At 37.6% G+C, this 14,098-nt stretch overlaps 1 protein-coding gene across 11 annotated transcripts in view; it reads right to left on the bottom strand.

Moving 5' to 3' along the window:
* Positions 1–8,912, bottom strand: part of LOC116583915 (gamma-taxilin-like) — a 38,498-nt gene extending 29,586 nt beyond the window's left edge. For 4 of the 11 annotated variants that reach the window (XM_032331934.1, XM_032331935.1, XM_032331942.1 and 1 more), the window contains exon 1: positions 8,802–8,912. In XM_032331934.1, coding sequence (XP_032187825.1) covers positions 8,802–8,873 — 72 coding nt within the window. In that variant the 5' untranslated portion in view covers positions 8,874–8,912. Of the gene's footprint in view, positions 1–4,656; positions 4,855–8,607 lie in introns of all 11 variants that reach the window. The other 7 variants (XM_032331944.1, XM_032331937.1, XM_032331943.1 and 4 more) reach the window with 5 other exon arrangements.
* Positions 8,913–14,098: the final 5,186 nt, after the last annotated feature.

Raw genomic sequence — 14,098 nt, forward strand, 5'->3', positions numbered from 1 at the left:
CACAGTGGTAGATGAAAATCAATCACACCTACTAAATAAATCATCTGAGCTATTCATACAAATACCCAAGGCAACTAAAATGAAGCCATTGATCAAGCCTGCACTATTCAGACTGCCACCATTGCTAGTTGAATTATAGTCACTGCACTGATCATGGCAATGTGAACACCATTAAATGAAATTCAAAGAATCCTGACCTTTCATAAGCTGATGCTTCTTTCATTCCCCTAACACCAAAACCAAATCAATCCATGCGGTATATTCTTCAGGTACAAAATGGGGCCTAAAGGAATCAAACTTTGGCTCAGCTACCTGGATACTTCTGTGGACTGACATGGTCCTATATACTGCAAGGAAAATGACCAGTTGTCTACAGCCCATGGGGTGTCCCTAAGATGATCGCCCACACAGGTCAAAGAAGTCAGAATGGATCTCTGCAGTTTGTAAAACTTTCCCCATCCCTCAAGTACCTAACCTTTCTGGACAAAAGGACTTCTACAAGTAGGGGATGACTGGACAAAACGTGAAGCTAAATCTACTAGATACACCCATTTTATGGCAGTTACAAAATCGAGGCACTGAGTAACAGGTTAGACTGAGGAGCATTGAGGAGTCAAAGTAATACTATCCTATGTCTTTCAAAACTGTTACTGGAGACCTCCTCATTAAAAATATACTCTGGTGTGGCCTTCTCAAAGTGTTAAAATCTCTTTGGATCTGACACACTGATGAAAGTAACTTCCAACCAGATAGCTCAGACGGTAAGATTACTATCTTTTAAAGGGAAGCAGCAATGGATGCCCCAGCTCCTGCATCCCCAAATAATACACTTATGTTGGTAAGTGACTGAATGTCTTTCCTGCCCTCATTCCTCTAGTCATCACCAAGTTATTCCAGAGTTCCAAGAAGGGTTCCAAGTTATTCCATTCCAACAAATGGAATCCAGCTGACACAACTGACAGGGCAAATAGGACAGAGTGGTCTCAGGGAGGCCTTTCAAACAGGCGAAGAGGATACAATTCAATTACTTAAATTATAAGATTTACAAATTTCTCTAGGGAGCTAGGCTGTTAGCACTCTAAAATTTTGCCCACTTGGGAACACATGATTTAAGTACTACTTTGGAAGCCCCCAAATCATAAACACTTTATTTACAGAGGTACAAGATGTGCCTCTTCTTTCACAGAAGTTGTGCATTAACTTGCAACCCTCAAAAAACTGTGTCTTCTACCTTAGCGGTGGTCAAAAAATGATCAATTCTTTAAGGAAACACAACCAGTACTTGTAGACCATTCAATGATCCACACTCCACACCAGCGGAAAGATCAACACTGAGCCTCATGGAAGAAAGCCATCCAACTTTCTGCAGTAGATCTGAAGTTAATCCTGCCACTTGGGCTCTTTCTGATGCTTGGGAGTCATGTTGACAGTATCCAATCAGATAAAGTGAAAAAATATGGTCCTAGCCAGATACTAATCAGATAGAACAGTGTGGCCAATGGAGTTGTGTACCCAAGGGAAAATTCACTAGAACCCATGACAGTGTTTCTGCTTCTCCTGTGGACAGAGACACAGCTGTCTTTGTTTCAGGCTATCTTTACAAGGATCTCTATACAACAAACAGCCTTGGGTGAAAAAACAGAAATCATGTCTACTCTAAAGCAGCAGACATATTTGTCTATTGGCATGTTTCCAATTGCTGCTATAATAAATTGCCTTGTGGCTTATTTATTATTTTACATCAAGAGTCTATGGGAGAATCCATTTCCTTGACTTTAATGGAGGCTAGCTCCTGGCCCTTCTTTCCATCTTCAAAGCCAGTAACAGCAAACCAAGTCTTATACACAATGCCCTCACTCTCACTCTGACTCTTGTCATCCTCCCTCTGTTATAAAGATGCTTGCAATTTCTCTGGGCCCGTCCTGATAATCCCTCAAAATCCTCATCTATGTAAACACATCTACACCAAGTCCCTTTGGCCAATAAGATAATTTACAGGTCACTGTTTAAGACATGGGCATCTTTGAGCAGCCACCATTCTGTCACATTATAAAAGTCAGGTTCCTTAAGCTTAGGATTCCTCTTGTGAAATCCAAACATCACCTGGTTCTCTTTACATCACCCTGAAGGAACTGAGGTTCAGGAAATAGGTGTGAATGTGAAAACTCTTGGTTATGTGTTATTGTAAAAAACTGTCTTTTGTCTCAAAATAAAAGTCATAAACTATTGCAAAAAAATTAGTTTGTAAGTGAAATTATTTATCTGACCCTACGTAGTTTCTAGTTACTGTGATTATTCAAATTTGGGTATTTGCAAGGCATTTTGCAGAAAATGAATTAAACAAGCTCACAAGAATAAACAATAGACAGTATCTGTTCCAATGGGAAAATTCAAATGAAAATTAGAATTTTGGAAAATTTCATTCAGCCACCATGACTGGCAGACTCCAGGTACATAAAGACTTTACTGATGAGACTGATCATGGTATCAACAATTATGATAGTCTAATATTATAGAACATGTGAAAGAGCTATACAACTCAGTGATTCAATATTTTCCACAAGACAATGCATTACAAAATGACTCAATGGAAAGGATGAATCGAAAGCATAAAACAGAGCTTTAGATTTTAAAAGAGCTCATTAGAAAAAGTTCTGATAGGGCTTAAGATTCTATATGGGAGTCATCAATGCTTTTTAAGTTATTTTAAAAGTGAAATTAAGTAACAGTTAAGTTACTTCTTAGGCCAAAAAATTAGAGAACTGTTGCCTTTGGGGGGTAAATAAGGATACAGATAAGACAGTAGAAATAAAGACATGGTCTAAGAAGGATCCATACCTTAAATTATTATCAGGCAAACCCAACTTTAGGGAACATGCCCTGGGTAGGAAAACAGGGAGAGGAGTTCCAACCACTTCCTTTTTGATCAACTATAACTTATAAATAAGATCTCCATTTGTGAAGTGATTGGTATTATTAAGCCAGGATAATCCAAATAGTAGGTGAAATAAAGCATTTTCCCTTGTATCTTCATTGCTCTAGCTTAAACCATCTGCAACATAATTAGGAGCTATGCCACCTAAGAAAGGTTTGCTGTGTTTTTTCCGTTTTGTTTTGTTTGTTAACTGGATATATTATCCAGATACCACTACTTTACAAAATTAAGGTTACACTAGAGAGAAACACATGACTAAAAACAATGAAGCAGGGCTTCCAAAAACCCATTCCTATACTAAGCAATAATTATGCTCCCATAAAAATCCAAATTTAATTTTCTGAAACTCTGAAATATAATCAAAACTTACAATCACCACAGAAAGGCTAAATGAAGAAAGAAGCTACTGCTAACTACATTTTAGTAAAGGGATACTGAGGCTTTCTAATTATCTGCCTAACAGACCCTAACCACAGCCTGGAGGTAGCTAGCCTTCCTGGTGTGACTTGGCGGTTGGCAGAGTGGGTAACAGAAACCTTGTTCTTAAGCTCTCTGATGATGGATTTTGACCTACAAGGCAGCTCCCAAGGAGCCCTTGTTTTCCCAGCCTTAGAATCTCTCAGACTAGTATAGCCTCCTAGTATAAAATTTGAAGTAACAGCTGCAACCCCTATTCTGGGCTAAAAAGAAGACGTAAGGCAAACAGCATGGAAATGAGAAATTTGAAAAAGAAGATACATGGAAGAGAGCTTTGAAAAGTCTCCAAGTATACCAGGGACTCTAGAAGACCAGACATATGAAAGGCAAGGACACACGCTCAGAAGAGACTTCAAAGACCCTACACTTTTACATCTTGCTATTTTCAAGGTGGTAGTACAAGCTAAGGCAAGTTTTAAATGTCCTGGGTAAGTATTAAGGAGTTCCCCAAATAGAGCCCATTTGCAAAGACTGGGTTTGTTTTTAGTTCCCCGTTTTCAAAGAAATCTGTTTCAAATCATTGGCTGACCTCTAGCTAAAGCCATACAAAGCATTTATTACTTTTACAAAACAGCTCTTACCATCCAAAGCATAAAAAGTTACTAAACAACTACGCCCCCAACAAGCACCAACAAGGAACGCTGAAGCGTAGGGGAAGAATCTGGCTTCCAGAGTTCAATGTTCACCGCAGCACATATCTTACTCATTGCCTTCTCTTAACCAAACTTTAGACAAGCTTCTCTCCTTCCTGATGCCCCTGAATTTGGACTTACTCCTGAGTAAGCACGAAAACAAAGATTACGCCCCCTTAAGTAGGTCATCCCACAGAAGAGTTGTGACATATTTTTCATCATGCTGTCTGCTCATTTTTTCCTTGCTTCGTTTCCCCTTGAAAAGTTTCTACTAACCCTGCTTATCCCTTCCAATCAAGGAAAAATCATTCTCTGCTTCTGAAATACTTTCAGATTTCTAAAATCAGTATGTTCTCCCTATTGCAGTAAAGTCTTTGAATAAGGTATCTTATCAAATCACAATTTGTTTTTGTTTGACAATAACATAATATTCACAACATTTATTTGTCAACAGAAAAATTACAAATTACGCAAAGAAAAATGGAATGATGGGCAAATCACAGGAATAATAAGATAAATGAACAGAAAAGGTCCTTGAGGAAACCGTGGCATTACATATATTTTGAACAAAGCTTTGTAACTATGCTCAAAAAGTTAAAAAATGAAACTTACACCAAGTGCTAAATCAGGAAAATGATATATGAACAAAATAACAGCATCAGTAAAGAAGGATTTTTAAAGAACCAAATAGAAATTCCAGAGCAAAAAAATACAATAATGAAAGGAAAATCCATTAAAGAGAGAGGCTCAATAGCAGAGTTCAGCAGGCAGGGGAATCAGCAAACCAGAAGTTAGGTCAAATGAAATAGGCTGAGAAACAGAAAGAAGAATAAACACAATTAGTAGTGCATAAGAGACTTGTAACATACCATGAAGCAAACCAGCATACACAGAATGAAAGTTAAAGGGGAAGTGAAAGACAAAGAGCCCCCTGCCAAAAAACAAGTTTTTTTGTTTTGAAGAAATAGCAGCCCCAAGATCTTTCACAGTTGATGAAAACTATTAATCTACACATTCAATGAACTAAAACTTTAGGTATGAAAACTCCAAATCTAGCCTTCACAATAAAAAAGGGCATTAAAACATTTCCAGATAACCAAAAGCTGAAGATGGTGACAAATGGTAACCAGGTTAAGCGTGTTGATCACTTCATAACATATTAAAATTTTGAACTATGTTGTACACCTCAAAACAATATAATATAGTATGTCACAGTTCAATAAAAAAAAATAAAGTAAGTTTAAAGCAAAAGAGCAGATCCCTCACTACAAAAAATGAAAATGGTGATCCTGAGACAAAAGTGAAAAGATATCACTCATCAATTCAAAGCCAATAAACAATTCAAAGCCAATAAACAATTCAAAGAAATAAACAATAGCAAAGGCAGCTACATAAGAAAGCCAATATTATTACATTTTGGCTTTTATCTTTTTTTTCGTCCATGATTAAAACACAAATTACAAATATTAATACAACTATTCTAATCCATAAAGATATACTCTTAAGACTGCAATGAAAGAAAGGAAGAGAGCAGAACTATACAGAAGTAGACTTTCTGTATACCACTCAAAATAAATTGATGTTAATTCAGATTCATATGTTATAAGCTGAAGCTATCAATTATAATTCCTAAAAAATAAGAAAACTAAACAAGATACAGAAAAAGAAATGAGAATTAAAATGCTACACTACAAAAACACAAACACAAAAGAAGGTAGCAACAGAGGGAAAAAAGACCTAGAAAAACAAATTAACACAAGTGAATTTGTCTCTGTTAGTAATTATTCTTAATGTAAATGGAGTAAACTTTCCAATTAATAAAGCAAAGTATATAGGATGCCTGAGTGGCTCGGTCAGTTACTTAGGCCCAGGTAATGATCCCAGGATTCTGGAATCAGAGTTCAGCATAGGGATCTTTGCTCAGTGGGGAGCCTGCTTCTCCCTCTGCCTTTGCTCCTCCCCCTGCTTGTGTGCGCTCTATCTCTCTGACAAATAAGCTTTAAATTAATTAATTAATTAATTAAGCAAGCATGACACTTGGATTTTAAAATGAATAATCCAAGGTACCTTGGTGGTTCAGTAGATTAAGCATCTACCTTGGCTTTGGTCATGATTCCAGGGATCCTGGGATTGAGCCCTGCACTGACCTCCCTACTCAGCATGGAGTCTGCTTCTCTTTCTCCATCCGTCTTTCACCTCTGGACTCCCACTCATGCTCTCTTTTGCTCTCTCTGAAATAAAGTATTAAAAAAAAGGAAAATGAATAATCCAACTACATGCCTTCTAGGAGAGACTCACCTCAGATACAAGAACACAAATTGTAGGACTTTTAAAAGATGGAACAAGATATTCCATTAAAAGAAAAAAAGGAAAAGTAGAGTAGCAATCTAAAACCAGATAAAAAGATGTTCTGGCAAAAACTGTTTTAAGAGACAAATGTGTTATATATTGACTGAAATGTCAATCCAGGAAAATTAACAATTACAAATTTACATACATCTAAGAGAACCCCAAAGGATATAAGCAATAACAAACTAAGTGAAAGGAAAAATAGGTATTTCTAAAATAAGAACCCAATAAAGTCCATCTTCTTGGGTAAAGAGGAACAAGAGTTATTTGTTTTTTTTAATTTCCCCAATGTTAAAAACAATAATAATTATTTCGGATTCCTAAGAAAGAACAAAGGAACACTTAGCCTAGTGTTAAGTATTTTTTCAAGTTAGTGAGAAAACTTAAAAATTAAAGAGTTATAAAGTACCTATGTAAAAGTGATATATACAGGTAGCAGATATTCAATTTTAAAATAAAAACTGAAAAACTAATACTTTATCATATTTTTCAATCCCATGTTGTTAAATGAAGAAAGATAACAAAACTAAAAAAAATGCTCAGAAAAGGTTTGGCAGAGGACTCTAATTTGGTAGATGAAAATGAGACAGTTAAGGCACTATTAGATTCAGATTATTCATAACCAACTATTAACACAAAGTGTCATTAGCCTGACCTTTTAAATTTAAATGCTAATTGAGGGGCATCTGGGTGGCTCAGTGGGTTAAAGCCTTTCTTTGGCTTGGGTCATGGTCCCAGGATCCTGGAACTGAGCCCTGCATGAGGCTCCCTGCTCGCTCATCCGGGAGCCTGCTTCCTCCTCTCTGTGCCTGCCTTTCTGCCTACTTGTATTCTGTCTGTCAAACAAATATATAAAATCTTTAAAGTAAATAAAATGCTAATTGAGTAAAACTTTGTTCCTAATTCAACCCATCTCTACCCTCATCCCAAGGAGCATAAACCAGAACTTATGTCCATAACAGCAATTTGTTTTTGAGTTTAAATCAGATTTGTTCCTGAGGGAAAGACCCTCAACATCACGGTCACATAAGTGACAATTCTGAATCCCTGGAGCATGTTGAATACATGGCTTCCCTTTCAATTCTGCAGGTATCTACTGGACCTTTCTTTCAAATGCATGAAGAGTAATAAGCGGGCAGAAAAGACAACTGAGAAGTTAGTAACATCTTGTAGTGACACACGAAAATACCTGACATTTGAAACAAACTCTCGAAAGCTAATTCTTGACACTCTGATCAAACATAAACTTGACTTTTTAAATTCATTAAACTTGTTAGAAGATTATTATTCCGTAATTTCATATAGGAGTGAATGTCTCAATACGTCCAAGTGAAGGGAAAAAGAAACGGGGTTTTCATCTTCCCAGAATCTTCCCTGCAATTCTCCATTCCAGGGCTATGAAAACAGGATAGTGTAGGGCAGTCCATCCATTGTGCGAACTTTTCCGAACCCTACACACTGAGCCAGAACAAGTCAAATTTTCCCAATCTTAAGGAGGTCCCCATCTTTCTGTATTCAGAGAGACAATGAAAACTCTCTGACGTAAATAAAATAAGGAAATATTTTCAGGATATATCACAGATTGAGAGACTAAAGTCTATAGAAGAGGCATTCAAAGGGCAGGAACAAGAAAGGTAAGAAAAAACATCAATTAGAAAGAAGTTTCTACAAGACAACGTTTGCCAAGTTCACTGGACTGAGGTCTTCTGGCACCACCTCAGCCTCGATGCCACAAGTGTCGACAAATCGGTGACGCCAAGAGCCAAGGTCTCAGTAACCACGCGGCCATAACAAGGTACTTCACAGCAGCCTACAATCCTGCGCCCCCGAAAAGTAAAGGAAAAGACCTGGAAAGGAAAAAGGCAGCGTAGCGACAGCTCCCCCGCCATTATGAAACTACGCAAGAGCTCTAGTAAGGAGCATCGAGCGCAATTCCTCGTGCACCCGCCAAAACCTGAGGGCTAGCTGTTGACCTTAATTAGTCTCCCGACGGTGGTGCCCAGCGCGGGGAGCACGGGGACGGCGGGGGCTGGGAGAGAGGACACCAGGCTCCCGGGGCCCCGCGGCGCCGTCCGCACGTGGCTGTCACACCTGGCTCACCGCTGCTTCGCATACTATCTGTGCCTTTCCTTCTCTCTCAGGAGCACGTCCCTAAACCCTAGCAGTTTCTTCCTCCTCATTCAATCGGACCAGGGATTAAAAACACATACTTACTCCGACAATGAACCCCCAGGAGGGAAGAAGGCCGATATTCGTCCGACGGGTAAAGTAAACAAGAGTTAAAAACCAGCTTATAAAAAACCGTATTCTCCCTCACCCTCTAACCCGGCAGCCAGTGGAGATCAGGGAATCTATCCAACGGACCTGCTAAGAACACCGGCCGCCTCCTCCCGCACGGCCCTTCTGACCTGAGTCGCTGAGGGTTGACGGAAGCAGCCAAAACCGCAATTTAACCAGCAGCACGGAAGCTCGTAAAACATACCTCCCCGCTTCTGCACCACCGAAACCAATCGCGCACACGAGGCCTTTCACGTGACCGGAAGAGGTTGGCTCCAGAAGAGAGGCTAGGGATGGGGGTGGGGAATATTAGGCACTGGGCTCGGCTTTTCTGCCTCTGTGCAGTTACTGGCCACGCGAGTTTGCAAATTCCCGGATGAAGACTTTGGGAAAAACTGACACTCCTTGCAAGCGGCGTGTTCCCATCTCACCGAGCCTAGATAGTGTTTATAGCGTAATTCAGGATTTTGAGAAAGGGAAAGTAATTGCTCCTCTGCACGCATAGCCTACTGGGATTTGTAGTTTTCAAGGGGATCTAATGTTCAGAATGTGGAAAATACTCGAAAAAGTATAAGTATTTAGTGTTTGGGAAGTTAATTCGTTATGGTCGTGTAGAGGAATTATATGCTTCTGTTTTCCCTGTTGCATTAAGCTATACAGCGGCCTCACACTTAGGAAAAGTGTATTGGCTATTATTATTTGCCTCTCAGACATCTGCCCAAAGCGCCCCCCACCCACCATCATAACCTTGGTTGTCCTTCACCAGTTTCAGATTACTGTGGGATGACAATCATATTTTGTTGAGTGCTGGCTGCCCCTCTCGGGCTTTAAAAACATAGCTCCACAAATAGTTGGCGTTTAATACTTGTTGAATAGATTCTACTGCGTGAGCCACTGCTTTCTTATTAGGTTTACATTTCGTTTGCTGTTCGATTTTGGTTGTTGTTGTAGTAATATGAAATGCTCTGAGGGTTGCTCTGAGGGTTCCTGAACATTCTGTTTCCAGTTGATAAAATCAAGACTTAAGACTTTTTTTTAAAGGTATAATTCACTCCATACAATTCTCCATGTTTTAAATGTACAATTGAATAATTTTTACAGTATCTATAAAGATGTTCATTCATGGGCGCCTGGGTGGCTCACTGGGTTAAATCTCTGCCTTCAGCTCAGGTCATGATCTCAGGGTCCTGGGATCGAGCCCCGCATCGGGCTCTCTGCTCAGCGAGGAGCCTGCTTCCCTCTCTCTCTCTGCCTGCCTCTCTGCCTACTTGTGATCTCTCTCTGTCAAATAAATAAATAAAATCTTAAAAAAAAAAAAAAGAGGTTCATTCACTACTATATAAGTCCAGAATATTTTCGTCATCTAACCACAAAAAAACTATACTAACAATCCCTTCACATTCTCCCTAAGCCTAGCAATTGGTTTCTTTCACTTATAATAATGATGGTCGTATCCATTAGTTTTTCAGATCACTCTAGGGCTCCGTATAAACCCCGGTCTTAGCACATTTTCTTTATCCAATCATCTGCGAATGAACATTTACATTGTTTTCACCTTTTGACTATTATGAACACCATTGTGCCATCAACTTTTCTTAAAAAATATTTGAGAATCTGGTTTGAGTTCTTTGGGTATTTACTTAACAGTCTAATTGCTGGATCATATGGTAATTCTATGCTTAATTTATCGCAAAACTGACAATAGTGTTTTGTACAGGAGCTGCACAATTTTATATTCCCAGTAGCAACATATTTATCCATATTCTCAACAATGCTTCCTATTATTCATTCTTTTGATTATAGCCACCAAATAGGTATGAATCAGATATCATAATTTTGATTTGTACTTCCCCCTTGATTAATGATATTTAGCATCTTTTCCTGTGCTTATTGGCCATTTGTATATCTTTTTGGAGAAATGTCTAATTAGATCTTTAGCCCTTTTAAAATTTGGGCTATCTATTGTTACTAGGATGTAAGAGTCTTCACACATTCTGGATATAAATCTGTATCACATATGATTTACAAATACTTCTTCCATTTTGGAGTTAAGTTTTTACTTTCTTAATTTCTCTTGCCACACAAAGGTTTTTAATATTGATGAAACTCAGTTTATTTTACATGTGTACTTTTGATGTCATATCTTAGAAGCCGTTGCCTAATCCTAGAACATGATTTGTAGCTATGTTTTCTCCTAAAACTTTTATAGCTTTAATTCTTATATTTATAAGAATTTTGAATTCCTAAATTTTCTTAAAACAATTTTGAATAGCTTTTTGTACATGATGTATTGTAGAGTCCAGTTGCATTCTTTTATTTGTTGGTGACTTGTTATCCCAGCACCATTTATGCAAGAGACTCTCTTCCCCCATTAAATGATTTTGGCACTCTTTTTGCAAATCAAGTGATCATACATGTGACTGTTTATTTTCTTACTTATTTTTTATTTATTACTATGTTTATTCTAACATAAATATTCTAAATAAATTCTAAATATTCTAAAATAAATACTATGTTTATTCTAAAATTTCTTTCTAAATTTTTACTTTAAATTATCTTTCTAAAAAATCTGTATGTTTATTCTCATGCCATTGCCATACTATATTTAATTTATAGTTCATTTTTAAACTTGGAAGTAGAAGTCCTATATTCTCAAGATTGATTTGGTTTTCCAGGTCGCTTGTGAATTTTGGAATTAGCTTGTGCATTTCTGTAAAAACAAAATGAGCACACATACACACACAAAAGCTAAGTGAGATTTTGAAAAGGATTGCATAGAAGTGGCAGATGTTTTCTGAGATCACCTGTCAATGAGTACTGCTAACAGTTTTCAGTCTTTCAAACATGAATACAGAAGTCTTTTCACTCTTTCTTAGGTCTTTTAAAATTTCCTTCAACAATATTTTGTAGTTTCAATGTACAAGTTTTGCACATCTTTAGGTAAATTTATTCCTATGTATTTTATTCTTTATGTTTCTTCTGAAAATAGAATGTTTCATTCTATTTTTTCATTTAATAGAAAAAATTCTATTTTGAATTGTTTATCTCTTTTATTTTTTGAATTAAATTCAATTAGCCAACATTTTAGGTTTTGATGTAGTGTTCAATTACTCATTAATTTCATATAAAACCTGGGCTTCATCAGATCTCATGCCCTCTCCTATATGCCCATTGCCCTGTTTCCCATCCTCACAACCCCTACCTTTCTTCAACCCTCAATTTGTTTCCTGGAGTCCAGAGTCTCTCAGGGTTTGTTATCCTCTCTGATTTTCCCCCCATGGAACTGGAGGGTATTATCCTAAGTGAAATACTTCAAGCAGAAAAAGACAATTATCATATCATTCCACCAATATATGAAATATAAGGAATCATAGGGCAAGGGAGGGAAAACAGAATGGACTGTTTATTTCTAATTTACAGAATTACAATTAGTTTTTGCATATTGATCCTGTTTACTTCAACTTTCCAGAATTTATTTCTTAGGTCCAACAGAAATGGATGTGTGCACACATGTTTGTTTTTGTTTGTTAATATTTTCTACACTGTGTACAAGAGCATGTTTTGCAAATACTATTATTATCTTCTTTGCAAATCTGGATGCTTTCCAGTTACTCTGTTTCTGCAAAGTTGGGTCCTCAGTGGTACGGAGTTTGGGAGATGCTTTGAGTGAAATAACGGGGATCTAACTTTCCAAAATAAAAATTATACAATCACACTCAGCAAAGAGAAGACTTAATATTTAGGCTTTTGTTTGTAAAGAGAAATTCCAGAGCCTCTTGTCTATTGAAGGAAAAGTCATAGGCTTTTATAGAATTCCTTTTCCCTTCCCCTACCTTCCCCAAGCCTCCATACCCAACCTAACTTCTGGTGGCCAGTTATTGGCAGATTACTGGGAACTTCCGATTACCTGCATCCAGGACAGTGCAGTCATTCCTCATCCTCTTAAAAACACTATCAGATCTTGTGTTGACCACAGTCAAAAGCTTTCTTGTGCTGTACATGCTTGCTAGTCAGTGAAGGGGCATGCCGTTCAATTTAAACCCTAGATGATTAACTTCTCTAATTTGTAAATACTTACTAACTCACTTTTGGGTCAGATTTGACATATTCACAGTATACCTCCACAGCCCACTGCTCTGATCACCTCAGAACCTAGACACCAAAAAATCAGATTTCTACCAGGAAAAATAGGAGAAAGTTGAGCCAGATTTGCCTGCATTGACAGACTCCTCAGTGCATTCCTCAAGATAGAAGCCATGGATTTTCTTGAAGTGCAATCCCAAACTGCAATGTAGTCTTCACCAATAACTGTGTACTCTTTATTGACTTTCTCATTCAGTTGTAACTCATCATTCCATGAAAATGGAATAAACAAATGTGCAAAAGCAACAATGCTGTTCTATCCATGCAAAATGTGCAAAAGCAACAATGCTGTTCTATCCATGCAAACTCTGCAATTCTCAGATGCTCCCATCTTCCTGCATTGTGCTTAGCTCAGGGTCATGGACTGAGTTCCAGGAACACATAACTATCATCCAGCCAGCCAAGTAAAATTTTGAAATTCACTAAGATAAGGAAGGCACATTGCCAAGTCACCAACATGTCAATCTTCTCCCCATTCTACATGGGAATTGTATTTTATTATATTTAGTCACAAATCCCTAACCTACATCAGGACTCATCCAGCTGTCCCTCTAGGGATTAACTCCCTCAGGGTCTATACAACATCCAGATGGTCTGGATGCAGGAATGCTTTTAAGTTGTTCTTTTAGGAATCAACCCAGTGAACAGAAAGGTTGAAAGATATGATCTTTTCAGTTTTCAGGCTCTGGAAAGAGCTGCCTAAAATGAGGGCTGTTGGGGCTGCCTCCAAAGAATAGAATTCTGCCTCAAAGAATTGAGGTTGGGGATCTCAAACATAAATTTTAGAACAGAATGCAATATTTATTAAATGAGATTGGTCTTTAGGGAAGCTGGGGGCCGGAAGAGGCAAATTTCACCTGGATTGTAATCCATTTCAAGAAGGAAAGCTAGCTTCCTGAAATTTATCTAGGAGTCTCCTAATCTGTAATGTGAAAAAAATAACACCATCCTGCTGGTTTCACAAGGTTTTCTGAGGACAGAACGCTAGAGTATGTTAAAGCACTTCATAAGCATAACCTAACCTCTGGCATTTCATTGTGATCAATTTAAGTCTCCTTTATGCTAGAGAAAGCATACATTTCCTGATTACAAAAAGTCCTCTACAAGCCTATCTAGGAATATAAGAGATAACTCTATCCAAAATAACCTAATATTTAAATCTCATTCTTTTATAAATCTATAATTGAGTTTATCAAATAATGTGAGAATTTTCTAAATGTTATAAGGATATTGCAAATAAACAAAAGACTCCTGTTCTCTTCAACAGAAACTAAGTAATATTTAT

This window comes from Mustela erminea, chromosome Y (genome assembly GCF_009829155.1).
Source record: "Mustela erminea isolate mMusErm1 chromosome Y, mMusErm1.Pri, whole genome shotgun sequence".
NCBI classification, from domain to species: domain Eukaryota; kingdom Metazoa; phylum Chordata; class Mammalia; order Carnivora; family Mustelidae; genus Mustela; species Mustela erminea.